General features: G+C 59.2%; 2 protein-coding genes across 2 annotated transcripts; one reads left to right on the top strand and one right to left on the bottom strand.

Annotated features, from left to right (window-relative positions):
• Positions 1-305: 305 nt before the first annotated feature.
• On the top strand, positions 306-6,686 carry CCDC86 (coiled-coil domain containing 86). The gene is made up of 4 exons (XM_024574407.3): positions 306-1,137; positions 3,777-3,906; positions 5,590-5,664; positions 5,821-6,686. Exons 1-4 carry the CDS (start codon positions 383-385, stop codon positions 5,938-5,940), a joined length of 1,080 nt encoding a protein of 359 aa, XP_024430175.2. The 5' UTR covers positions 306-382; the 3' UTR covers positions 5,941-6,686.
• Positions 6,546-11,615, bottom strand: PTGDR2 (prostaglandin D2 receptor 2). The gene is made up of 2 exons (XM_053925414.1): positions 11,495-11,615; positions 6,546-9,344 (listed from the first exon to the last, which is right to left on the bottom strand). Exon 2 carries the CDS (start codon positions 9,334-9,336, stop codon positions 8,158-8,160), a length of 1,179 nt encoding a protein of 392 aa, XP_053781389.1. The 5' UTR covers positions 9,337-9,344; positions 11,495-11,615; the 3' UTR covers positions 6,546-8,157.
• Between the last annotated feature and the right edge of the window lie 1,245 nt (positions 11,616-12,860).

Here is a 12,860-nt window from a genome sequence, read left to right as displayed (position 1 = left end):
CGTGAGTTAGCGCAGCTTCCACCCAGCCTTGCCTACGGAATTCCTAGATCTTTTTTCCAATTCCCTTCTCTCCAGGAAGTGCGTCTCCCTTCCCTTCTCTGCCCGCACACTCTCCGCCCCCCACCCCAGACCGTGTTCGCGAATGCAGATCTCCAGCTAGAACTCAAACACAGGTAAACACGCCGCCAGGCTTTGCGCATGCGCCTAGTAAGGCCCCCGTCGGGCGGCCAACCCCGCCTCCCCGCCTAAAACTAACTTGGCTGTCCTAGCAACAGCCGCTTGCGCCCGGCACGAACGTGGCGTCCGCTGACGTCATAGGACGGCGCCGGTAGTCCCAGAGACTGCACGTGGGCTTGGGTTTGGGATACGTTCCGGCTGGGCTATGGATACTCCGCTGAGGCGCAGCCGGCGGCTGGGAGACCTAAAGCGTGAGTCTCCCGAGAGCCCCACCTCGGTTTTGCAGGCGAGACCGGCTCTTGTGGAATTCGAATCGAATCCAGAAGAAACGACGGAGCCCGCGTCTCCTCGGCGTGAGAGGCAACCCGGCCTCGAGTCCCCCCAAAGTCAGCCGGAAACGTGCCCAGGATCACCCAGTCTAGGGCCGGGGGTAGGCCCGGGGTCTCTCCTTAGAGATCCGGGCCCAAGATCCCCCCAGGGTCAGCAAGATGCAGGCCTGAGGTCTCCCCGAAGACAACCAGAGTCGAATCTCGAATCCCCCCGACGTCAGCCAAAGCCCAGTGGGGAGTCACCAAAGTTCTTCCAGAGCCAAGAGGAACCGGACGCGGAATTGGCCCACAGCAGGGAGGAGCTGGCCGTGGGGTCCCTCCGACATCAGCTGCAGCCGGGCCCAGGATCGCCAGAGCCTAAACCCGGTCAGCAAGCGCCGGACCCCGAGCCCTCGCCGCCTCTACAGGACCTGACATCTCAGCCAGCTGATTCCACGCGGGGTCAACGCCAGCCGAGCAAGCCACCTCCAGCCGGGGAGCCGGGGAGAGACGGCCAGTGGCCAAAGAAGCGAAAAGGATCTTCAGCCCAGTCCCCAGCGCCCAAGAAGTTGAAGGAGGAGGTGGAGATTCCTGTAATCCCAAAGGGAAAGCCCAAGTCGGGGCGGGTGTGGAAGGACCGCTCCAAGAAGAGGTGAAGTTGAGGGGGGGAGGCGCAGCTGGGCAGGGTGGGGTTCTCTGTGGTACTGGGGCGTCGGTGCAGCCTGGAGACAGCCGCTGGGTTGGCGAGAACTCACGCAAACTGGTCATCATCATCAGAATGTGTAAAATGCCCTGGCACCCCAGGGAGGGTGACGGCATGGTTATTGTTGTGCTGCCTTCCTCCTCAGGGTGTCTCTGGCACTCTCCTATGGCACCTCGTTTGTGTTTTCACTCAACAGGCATTTACCTTTGTCCCCCCCCCGTCTCGGGAGGGAGGCAGAAACAAGTAAACCAGCCATTACTTGATAAGATGCAGTGAGGCCTGTCTTTGCCCACTATTATCTGTTCAGGTTATTTGCCTTTGTGATTAACAACCTGAACAGATAGCAGTGGGCAAAGACACTGGGTATATAGTATCTGGGTATATAGGACAGTGCTAACTTTAGGAAGCATCAGCCAGGGACCGGCCTTTCAGACAGAGGGACCAGCATGCGTCATGGCGTTTAATCCGCACATCAGCCCAGTGAAGCAGCAGGTTTGTCCGTTTTACGTATGAGGATTGTCTTCATGTAACATATGAGGAAACCGAGGCCCTGCAGAGAAACCAGGTGTGAACAGACCGTAGGAGGTCTGGGGACAAAACAGAAACCAGTAAGGGGGCTGTTGCAGCAGCAGGATTTAAAGCACCTTCAGAAGCTGGAGGCAGGACTTGTGGATGAGGGCCAATAGGTCATTGAGTTGATGTCTAGGATCGTTGAGGAAGCAGCAGAGTGAGCCCCCGCTCCAGGAGATGGCCCAGGAAAGGGGGCGATGGAGGGAGGCAGTCACAGCCGGGAAGGCCTGGCTGCAGTCACACCCTTTGTGCTCATGCCAAATGCCACCTTCTGCACGGTGCTCCTTGGATGTGCCGTCTCCCTTCGCTGAAGGGTGGTGTTTATTGAGCACCTACTATGTGCAGAGTACTTCTCTGGCTGTGTTTCGATTAACCCTCCCACCACACTTTGGGATGGGAATGATTCTCTCCTCCATTTAACATGTGGAGGTACTGAGGCTCAGAGAGGCTGCCTTGCCCAGCGTCACACAGCAGTAAGTGGTGGGTTCAGGCCTTGGAGCCCAGGCCTGTCTTCCTTCTACCTCCAGGTAGAACTGATGCTCTGGAACTGCACCCCCCAATACCTGGGCCCCTGCCACGTGTGGCTCTTTAAATTTAAATGGATTAAAATTAAGTAAAGTTAACATCGTAGGTCCTCAGTCTCACCAAGCACAATCAAGTGCCCAACAGCCAGTGTGGCTGCTGGAGCCCCTGTGGGGCAACACAAATACAGAGCATCTCTACCATCACAGGGAGTTCTGCCTGGCAGTGCTGCTCCGGAAGGGTGTGGCCTTGCGGCCTGTGGCCTGTGTGTCCGGGTCCCCACGGCCTGGCCCTTCCTGACTGCTCAGACCCCATTTGTGGGGGGGGAGGCCGTCCACATGGCAGCCCCATTCTTCTCTGCTTAGGGGGCCCGGCCTGCAGCTGTGGGCCCTTGGGGAGGGGAAGAAGGGGCAGTGAGGGGCATGCTGGGGTCAGAGGCAGGCACAGTGAGGGGAGTGGGGTGGGATCAGCCTGAAGATGGGCAGGTGTGGCATCAAGGTACAGGCTGTGTGTGCCAGGCTCCTGAGGAGCAAGAAGGGAGGAGGTGGCCCAGAAGAGCTGGACTGACCCTTCCCCTCGGACAGCGTTCCGAGGCTGGGGCAGTTCAGGGCACCACATGATGGTCATGGAGGTGCAGAAGCTCTCCCGGAAGTTAGGAAATTGGCTGGGGAGGCAAAAAGGCCACGGTGAGAGGGTCTGCGCAGGAGGAAGGCCCGTGGGACACCCACACAGGCTTCAGAGGAAGTACAGAGGGCAGAGCACGGCTTAATGAACCCCGCGCTCGTCACCAGCCTCGGTAGTCCTCGGCGTGGTGCCGGGCTGGCTTTGTCGTGCTCCTTGGCGTTATTTACTCTTTCTTCCTTCTTCCTGGGCTGCTTCACAGCACGCCCTAGGTGCGTCATTGCCCCCTGACGTCTCGCAGTGCGCCTTCTCACAGAGGCCATCTCCTTCCTCCTATGACTGTGTCACCAGCGCGCTTCAGAAAATTAAGACTTCCCCTGGTGACCTCCCATGCCCGCTCCATTTTCACATTCCCCTACCGGGGAGAGAGCTGCTGAATCATTGCAGAGGACTGCGCCCGTGCCTGCCGCCCCAATTGCAGAGGCGTTCCTGTGCTGGCCGACTGCGCTGGGGGAGAGCAGCAGGGCTTAATGGCAGTGGCCGAGTGGCCCGGACTCTGGTCACAAGCAGGGATTTGGGAACAGGGTGGCCTTGGGCAATTATTTAACTCTCTGAGCCTGTTTGCTCCTCTGTAAAACAGAGAGAACAGGAGTCCCCTTCTCAGAGGCACATAACCAGGGCTTAAGAAATGGCAGCCAGCGTGATCAGAGCTGTTTCTTACCCTGAGTCTGGGCAGACCTGGAGGGCCACCTGCCCGGCATGCAGGCAGGCGGGGAGGTAATTCTGACTGGGTTTGGGGGAAGAGCCCGGAACTGAGGGGGGAAGACATGGGTGCCTCCAATGGGCTGCAGGAGTGCCCGCTCTCCCCCATCTAGGTTCTCCCAGATGGTTCAGGACAAGCCCCTGCGCACATCCTGGCAGCGGAAGATGAAGGAACGGCAAGAGAGGAAGCTGGCCAAGGACTTTGCCCGGCACCTGGAGGAGGAGAAGGAGAGGCGCCGGCAGGTGAGGGGCTGGCCGGCCAGGCTGAGGCTGGAGCCCAAGGGCTGAGCTCTGCTGTAACAGGCCTGGGGAGGGGGAAACTGGCACAGGTGCCGGGGGGGGAGGCTGGGCGTTTCTGGAGCCTGCGGGCACAGCGAGGCAGGAGCCTGGCAGGAAGCAGAAGCACAATCTGGGACCACAGTGTAGTGGACTGTCCAGTTTTGCCTGGGGCTGTACGTGCAGCTCAAGGATGGGGAGGAGGCCCGGTAAGAAGCCCCCAAGTGGCCCACTAGTGATAGGAACTTTCAGTGAGGTGGGGTCGGGGGTCCCTGCTCAGGTGGGCAATGCTCACAGGTCAGAAAGCCTTATCCCAGTATTGTCACCCTCATTCTCCAAGAGGTGGCTGCCACACTTTCCTTGTTTTCTCCCTGATACTCATCCCAGGGCCAGAAAGGCCCCATGAGAGGCTCACACCCAACCTCTTCAGTCCCCAGGAAGCCCCAGCAGGCCGCACAGAGAATGTGAGGCATTGGCATTGGCCAGCGCCTGCTCCCCCAAGACCAGGGTTCCCAGCAGGACGTCACTCACCTGGTGATCCCAGGGGCACAGCAGGAAGCAAATACCTTACCTCAGCCTGTGGTCGCAGCCTGGCCATTGAGGGGAGGGTGTGGGCCAGTCACTCAGTCATCTCTCCCCTGCTTTGAGTCGCCCTGCCTCGGCCTGTGGCCAAGGTCCTCTAGAAGGTCTGGCTGCTGCCCGGTGCTAAGGCCTTATCTTACTTCCTGTGTGGCCCCAGCTCCCCCTTGGGCAAGACAGCCCTTCTTTCTCACTGTCCAGGTCCGCCTGCCCAGCCCCCAGCCCCAGCCTTCTGACTGCCGGCCCGAGTCTTACTTCTCGTTCTCCCCAGGGGCCCAGGCCACCCCTGCTCCCCTAAGTTACCAAAGCCAAGAGACACCCCAGCTCACGCAGCAGCCTCGACACCCACATTCCACCCTGGCCCCACTGGGGACAGCAGCCAGCAAAGCTAACAAATCACACAGCGTCCCGTTCCCAGGGCTGTCTCCCTCTAGGTTCACCTCAGTGATCGTAGTGGGCCAGGTGACAAGCCCACTACATGTGTTCGTTCATCTCAAAACAAGCTTATGTGGTCATTCTCACTTTAAAGATGGGGTCAGTTGAAGCACAGAGAGATTAAATAACTTGGCCAAGGTCACCCATTTAAGAAGTAGCAGAGTCAGGATTCGAACCAGAGCCTCTGCTCTGCAGCCTCCACCCTTCCCAGCCCCCCCACCTGGGCACAGGAACTTCAGGGGCTGAGAAGGTGGGAATGAAGGAAGAGCCCACCCCTTCTCCCTGGCAGCTAAGGAGGGAGTGGTTCCAGGGCCACTATGTACATGTGCCTGAGTTCCCAAGTGTCACGCCACCATGTCTAAGTCCCCCAGCCACGTCGAAACCCCTGTCCTCAACTGCGGCCCAGACGCCCACCTTCTCAGGTGGAGTCAGTACCTTCCTACCATGGAGGGCTCTGGTCGCATGGGACAGAGATTGTTCCCTCCCGCCCCTCTACCCACATACCACCAGGGCTCGGGAGTAGAGGGCCCTTCCCCTCCACCCTGGGAACTCTGCCAACTCTCACTCCTGGGGCGCCTGGGAGACCAGAGCTGCCTCAGCTCCCAGACCCAGATCCCCTTCCCCTGTGCATCGCAGGAGAAGAAACAGCGACGGGCCGAGAACCTGAAACGCCGCCTGGAGAACGAGCGCAAGGCAGAGATAGTCCAAGTGGTGAGTATGGCCTGCCTGGGGGTCTGGGTGTTGCATTCCTGCCTCTACCCCTGCCTCTTGTCCCCGCTCTCCTGCTGAGGGCCCCGGCCTCCCTTTCCCTGGGGAACAGGGCGGAGACTCCAGCCACATTAACACCCTCCCCTCACACGTCCCCAGATCCGAAACCCCGTCAAGCTCAAGCGGGCGAAGAAGAAGCAGCTGCGCTCCATCGAGAAGCGGGACACCCTGGCCCTGCTGCAGAAGCAGCCACCCCAGCGGCCAGTGGCCAAGGTCTGAGCTCAGGACAGCCCAGAGGCCTCCTGTAGCCAGCCACCGTGTCAGCCATGGCACCTCTCAAGCCATCGGTCACACACCTCCGCTGGACCCAGCATCCCAACTCTGGCTCCAACACAGGAGCCCCACTCCAGACGGGGCTCAGAGCCTCTGAGGGCTCTCAGGCAGGTCTTTGTGAGACAGAGGCCCAGAGGAAGCCTGGGGTCTGGCGGAGATGAGGGGCTGGGGCGGGGGAAGAGGTTCAGTGCCCTCCTCTATGCTTCCCTCCTTCTCCAAGTGCCTTCAAACCAAGGAGAGTAAATTCTGGTTTCTCAGGGAGCTAGTGACTGAAGAGTGACTCTCCTGAATGCGTGAGTTCTGTCCCAAGGTCCTGGGTCTACCCCAGGCCAGGAGGCTGTCAGGAATCCAGCTCCCCCATACCTTCCCAAAAGCTGCTTTGGGTACCACTGCACCCCACTGACCCCCCCTCCCCAAACCCAGCTCCACCCACTGTGCAGCACCAAAAGGTGAAAGAGCGAGGTTGCCGGGAGCAGTGTTCCCTCCGAGCCCCCTCTTCCCTGTACCAGCCTCTGAAGGAGCCCTGGAGAACGAATTGACTCACACCCATCCAGTCTACAACCAAAGTATTTATTGAACACCTGCGGTGTACAGGCGCAGATTAGGTTCCAGGGAATGCAGGCAGAAGTCGCTGCCCTTGAACTTTCATTCTTACGGAGAAAACAGTAAACGAATAAAATTTATTGCGTGTCTGGCGGCAGAAGTGCTGTGAGTAAAGCAGGGGAGGGGTGGGGGGAACTGGGGCAGGGTGCTGTGACGGAATGTTTGTTCTGCCGGCTGGATGCTGCTGTCCAGCGGGCTGGGCCCTTGTGGGCCGGCCCTGCCCAGCGGGGAGTGAACCGTAAGCTAACCTGCCAGGCCTGAGCGTGGCTCAAGGAGCACTGGACCACGGTCCCAAGAGTCTCTCATCCTGGCTCTTCCGCTCATGTTTCATCTACCAAACATTTTCCGGCACCAGCTCTGTGCCAGGCCCTGGGATGCAGAGCCGAGAACAGCAGTCGGACCTCACATCCACGGCAGGCAGAGGAGATGGATGTGGTGCTTTGGACGGCCGTGGCAGGCATACCAATAGCCCCTCACAGCTACAAGTGGGAGTGGTAGCCACCTAGCCCCTATGGGGAGCCCCAAGTGGGGAGGTGGGTGCTGCAAAGATCTTGGGATGGCCCGTGTTGCCCAGAGCAAGCCACAGAACACGGGCACCCTGAGGTGTCACGTTAGCTAGGGAGTGTCGCGTGCTGTGATCTCGGCAGCCGCTGTGCACATTAAAACACCCAAGACTGAGAAGACCATCAGTACAGTCGCCCACTGCACTGTGGTTAGCCCTGGTTTCCCAAACCCTCGACCACAGCACGCCCTTGCTCTTTCCGCCTTGTAAACACTGAACAATGCTGGGCCAGAGGGAAGGGACGGAGGCTCCCACACCATTACTTTCGTACTCCCTGGGTCAGGGTATTTTCTCACTGACTAATCAGTCAGTGAACAAGTAATGCTTCCTGATCAGCATGCCGACCCTGTACAGGGGGCAGGTTAGGTAACCTCCCTGCATCTCCATGCGCACCTCTGTGAGAACTGGGGCTAATAGAACCTACCCCGCGAGGACGTGGCCTGAAACATCCAGCCCAGTAAACCCTGCGTAGATGGCTAGCGGGAAGAGGCTGGACTGGGACGGCATTCCCCAAACCCTTCTCACTTCCCTACTCCAAAGAGGCATTACTGGTGTAATGTAAAAATACCCCTCCGTGCTCCAGTCATCTGGTGAGGCTGAGCTCCAGGGAGAAGCATCCTGTGTGCCTGGGGGGAGGGGGGGGCAGCCCGTCTACAGCCCTGGTTGGAGAAGTCTCCCGCGACGTGGGCCCTGGCGCAGCAGCGCAGACACCACCTCCTGGGAGCCTGTTAGAAACGCAGCATCTCAGCACCTCGCCCGCCCGCTGGGTCCTTAGGTGGCCTGTGCGCAGTGAAGTTTGCAAAGACTGCTTTAACTCCATTCGGGAAAAGGCTTCACTGAGTCACACGGGACGCTATAAAATGCAGACTAAACTCTCAGGCTGGAACTGGGCTGTCTACATTTTATCGGTGGTGCCTTCAGGATGCTTTCTCGCTGGATTGCTGCCTTGCCTTTGCCTTTGTCTTCCGGTGAGAATGGCAAGGCCGGCTACCGTGCCTCTAACCAGAGGTGGTGCTCAGCGCCCGGCTCAGGGGGCCCTCCTCCTCCTGGGACCCGGCCCGGGCCTTCGCCAATGGGCCTGCGCTGCCACCACGCAGCCAGTCCAGCAGGCCCTGGGGCCTGCGCAGGCTGGGGACGGCGGTGGAGGAGGCCCGGCGCCTGCGACTGCTGCCCTGGGTGAGGTCGCTGTCGTCCACCAGCACGCTCTCCAGCACGCTGCGCAGCGAGCGCCGCAGCTTGCGCAGCATGTCGGGGCAGGTGAGCACGTAGAGCAGCGGGTTGATCACGCTGTTGATGAAGGCCAGGCTGGTGACGAAGGGCAGCCCGCGCCACGCGAGCGGCCGCAGCGCCTTGTCGCTGTGCGCACGCGCCTCCAGCAGGCTGAAGACGTGGTAGGGCCCCCAGCAGAGCGCGAAGGCCGCCACCACCGCCGCCACCAGGCGCACGAAGCGGCCTGACCGCCGGCGACCGCGTTGGCGCAGCCGGGCACTCACAGCGGCGTGGCTGGAGGCGATGATGGCCAGCGGCACCAAGAAAGCCAGCAAGAACTTGCTGACGGCCAGGGCCACCTGACGCGAGTTGCAGGTGGCGCTGGGGTCCGGCCCAGGGTTGAGGAGCAGCAGGTTGTAGTAGCACATGATGCGCCCGTCGATCCGCGGGATGGTGTCCCGGAACACGAAGTAGGGCACGGTGTTGAGCACGGCCAGGGCCCAGAGCGCCAGGCAGACCTTGTGGGCCGCTCCCACCGTGCGGTGGTTCTGCGCCCACACGGGCCGCACCACCTGCAGGCAGCGGTCCAGACTGATGGCGCTGAGCAGGAAGCCGCTGGCGAACATGTTCAGGAAGAAGATGGAGGAGTGCAGCTTGCAGAAGGTGGTGCCCAGCTCCCACGAGTGGCCCACGGCCAGGAAGTAGGTGAAGAAGGGCAGCGTGGCGGTGGCCAGCAGATCGGACAGCGCCAGGTGCAGCACCCAGGTGGTGATCACCGTCTGGCGCATGCGGCAGCCCACCAGGAAGAGGATGAGCCCGTTCTCCACCAGGCCCAGCACGGAGGCCAGCCCGTGCAGCACCACCGCCGCGTGGTCGATGTAGCGGATGCTGGAGTTGCTGTGCTGCTGGAGGCGGGTCATCTCCTCTAGGATGGGGCAGAGGAGCTTCGTGGTGACGTTGGCCGGCATGGCGGGCGCTGGGACAGAGAGAAGGAGGCGCTGAGGTGGGCAGGGCAGCGGGGCCCCTGGCGGGGAGACAGGAGTCTGACTCACGAGTGTTATTGGTGAGGCCTCCGGGGATCCGTGGAGGCGAGCAAAGGCGACCAGGTGGGGGAGAGTACCTCTCAGCTCCCCCACCTGCTAACGGTGCCACCTCGAGTAAGCCATTGAACCTTCCGGAGTCTGCGGCCCTCTCTGCTCATGGGCCTCAGTCATAATGTGACCTGCCTCAGAGGGTGCTGGGAGAATTAAGTGAACGAATGGGTGTACGTATTTAGAACAGAACCTGGCACACAGTGACACTACATCAATGTCCTTGTCACTATTATTAAGCAGATGGCCTAAGATCACATGGAGAAATAGGAACGCAGTCAGGCCAGGAAGGACTGACTCCTTTGCCCAGTCCCTGGGGAGCTGAAGCAGGACTGAGGCCTCACCTCAAGGGCAGGCAGGTTCAGCTGGCCTGGCAGACAGAAGGAGCCTGTGCCTTTAATGGATGCTGTCCTTCCCAGCCCACAGCACCGCCCCCTCCCCCCCCACAGACATTGACTCTCTGCAGATTCTCTTTGGGGCCCTTTGCTCCCACAGCTGTGGCTGATTGGGTGTGTTGACAGCACACAGTGGAGCTAGCCCCTCCTCTGATAATTGAAGAGGAACTAAGATAAGAGCAGGGAGAGCTGAGCTGGAGGAACTACCAGAGACCCAGTGGAAGACCTCTCCCCTGGCTGAATGGAAGCCACAGCGGCTCTGCCTGCCCCAGGAAACCCAGCCTGTCCATTCGTTTATTCATTCACCCGTGCACCCATTCAACAGATACTAATTGAGCAACTACTCAGGGAATTGTGGCAGAAGCCAGCCTCTGGCAGATGGGCAGACGCCCCAGATGTGCATGCCCACAGCCTCTTCAAAAGCCCAGGACCCTCTGGTGTGCGAAGCTGGTTGAGATTGGTGAGGGCTGAGGAGGTAGGAGGCATGCGGCAGGGGCGGGGAACTCAGATTGTCCCAGGCCCCCTCCTGTGCCCGGTACCCCAGGACTGTGGTAGGTTTCTTACAGGGGTGCTCTCTCTCACTCGTGGCTCTGCAGGGAAAATGCCAGTACTTCTCTCCATCCCACTTTGCAGATGAGAAAACTGAGACTCAAGTGTTTAAATAACTTGCCCAAGGCCACCTGAACAATACAGACGTGTAGATGTGTAGATGAGTAACAGTTTAGCACTTAGCCATTTTCTTCCCTCTCCCTCTGCTCTAAGTAAGAGATGGTGGAGGAAGATGGGAAGGAAAGGGGATGGAGGGTGGTCTTCAGTATTTGTCTTTCCAGGCCAAGCACTTTTGGCCAGGACTAAACAATCTCCAGGGACTATGTTCTTTTGTAAGGTGAGGTCCTGGGATATCAGTCTAGAATCTTCCTGGCGGATGAGCCCCTTAGAGCCGGGGATCCGCAGGCAGGTGGGTGGGGAGCAGTGGGGCCATGCTCCCTGAGAATGCTCATACTTCCTTACACTTTGGAGTCTGTGGAGCAATTGCACTGACGATGACCCTATGAGACCCCATTTTTCAGAAGAGGAAACTGAGTTTTGGAGAAGCAACTAGCCCAACTTCTTAGCAGCAGTGGTAGAGCTGGGACTCCACGGCCAGCAGACAGACAAGTACATCCCCTCTCTGCAAGCCCAGCAGCTGCTTGTCCAGGTCCCATGGGGATACTCAGAGCGCACAGTCCTGCTGCCCTCGGGGGCCCATCCTGATTGGTTCTCCAGCTGCAGAGTCAGCCCTGAGCCTGCCAGGACTCTGAGGGAGCCCAGCAGCAAGGGTTCTGATTTGGGAGGGGGCTGTGGGCAGAGAATGCAAGCTTTTGGAGTCAGAGACTTGGGTCTGAATCCCGGCTCCTCAACTTTCTGGCCAGGTGAGCTTGGATCAGTTACCTTGAGACTGTCGCATAATCCTAGTTAATGCCAAAGAAAATGCGGCTGCTTCTGAGCTGCAAGTCCCCCCCAGTCTTTGGTACACTCAGCACTCAGCCCTCTGCCATCCTAGCTGTTAACAGCCCTCTTCCCTGGTAAAACTGTACCTTCTCTCGTGCGTCCAGAGAGGGCACTTGGGCTGCCCAGTCCCTGGGCCACTTCCTCCTTACCTGGGCACAGAGGGAGCAGGCACAGGACTCCAGCCCCGGAGGCGGTCAGCTTCTGGCAGCAGCTAGACAAGAGGCACTGGGTAGGAGGCGGCAGCAGAATGAGGCTGAGGGAGGAAATAGCTCTCAGGCCCAGACTGTTTGTACGTGTGTATTTAGGGGTGGGGTGGGGGGAGGCGGGGACAGCCGGAGAGTGAGCTGTCACACTGGTGTTCAAGTAGCATTAATCTCCATGCTACTGGAGATGGGGAAGGGACACGACCGCTGGCAGCCCCTGCTCATCCCTCTCCCTTTACAGCAGCCAGTGAAAGTACACGTGGGGAGAAAGGTGTGTGCCCAGAAGTGTGAGCCCAAGTGTGCAGAGGGCCGTGCTTTTAAGAGAGGCTGGCATGTAGGGGAAGTGCAGGAGGAAGGAACAGAGTACTCTGCATGGCAGCCCCAGGATGCTAATATGCCATTGCTGTTCTGTGAGGATTAACTAGCATATCAGTTAACAATAACAGAAAGTTGCCCTGGCTGGTGTGGCCTCAGTGGACTGAGCTCTGGTCCACGGACTGAAAGGTCGCTGGTTCCATTCCCAGTCAGGTTCAATTCCGCACCTGCCTGGGTTGCGGGCCAGGCCCCCAGGTGGGGGCACATGAGAGGCAAATGATCACGTTTCTCTTACACGCTGATGTTCCTCTTCCTACCTCCCTTCTCTCTGTAAAGTAAATAAATAAAATCTTAAAAAGAAATAAGAACAGTGAAACAGGCAGAGAGAATGGCACCAGGCCACTGGTAACAATGGACCCAGAGGGGTGGGGGCCTCTGTGGGTCGAGTCTCCAGCACTGGAGACTCATTCTGTTCAGCAAACATACATTGGAACCCCTCCCACGTGTCGGACCCTCTGCTTGGTTTGGTGATGAAGAGATAAAGTAGAGGAACAGTCTTGGTCCCCAAGTCGCATGTCACGAGGGTGGGGAGCGCGTGTGTAAAAAAGTGACCACAAAGGGCAAAGGTGGCAGCATCCCCAGTGAGGCAGTGGGAGGGTGGAGTGGGGGGTAGATAGACTCTGTTAAGGAGGACCAGTGAAGGCTTCCCAGAGGAGGCAACCTCTGGTGAGGGTTTTGGAGGGTGAGTAGGAGTCCACCAAGAGGCCAAGGGAAGGAATGGTATCCTGGAGTAGGGAGCACAGGGCACGAACAAGGGCACAGAAACGGCCTGGTAGGTACAGGCTGTGGGGGGTGGGGATGAACACTGACCGATGACAGGGTATGATCAGGGGTAGCAGAAATGAAGATGGTGGCATGGTCAGGGCCGGGTCCCTGAGGGGCTTTCTGGCCATGCAGGGGGCCCCTGGGCCTCCCACAGTGTCCTGTCATACTGCTC

This window comes from Desmodus rotundus, chromosome 5 (genome assembly GCF_022682495.2).
Source record: "Desmodus rotundus isolate HL8 chromosome 5, HLdesRot8A.1, whole genome shotgun sequence".
NCBI classification, from domain to species: domain Eukaryota; kingdom Metazoa; phylum Chordata; class Mammalia; order Chiroptera; family Phyllostomidae; genus Desmodus; species Desmodus rotundus.
The sequence above is the reverse complement of the archived record's forward strand: the minus strand, read 5'-3'. Positions and strand labels throughout refer to the sequence as shown.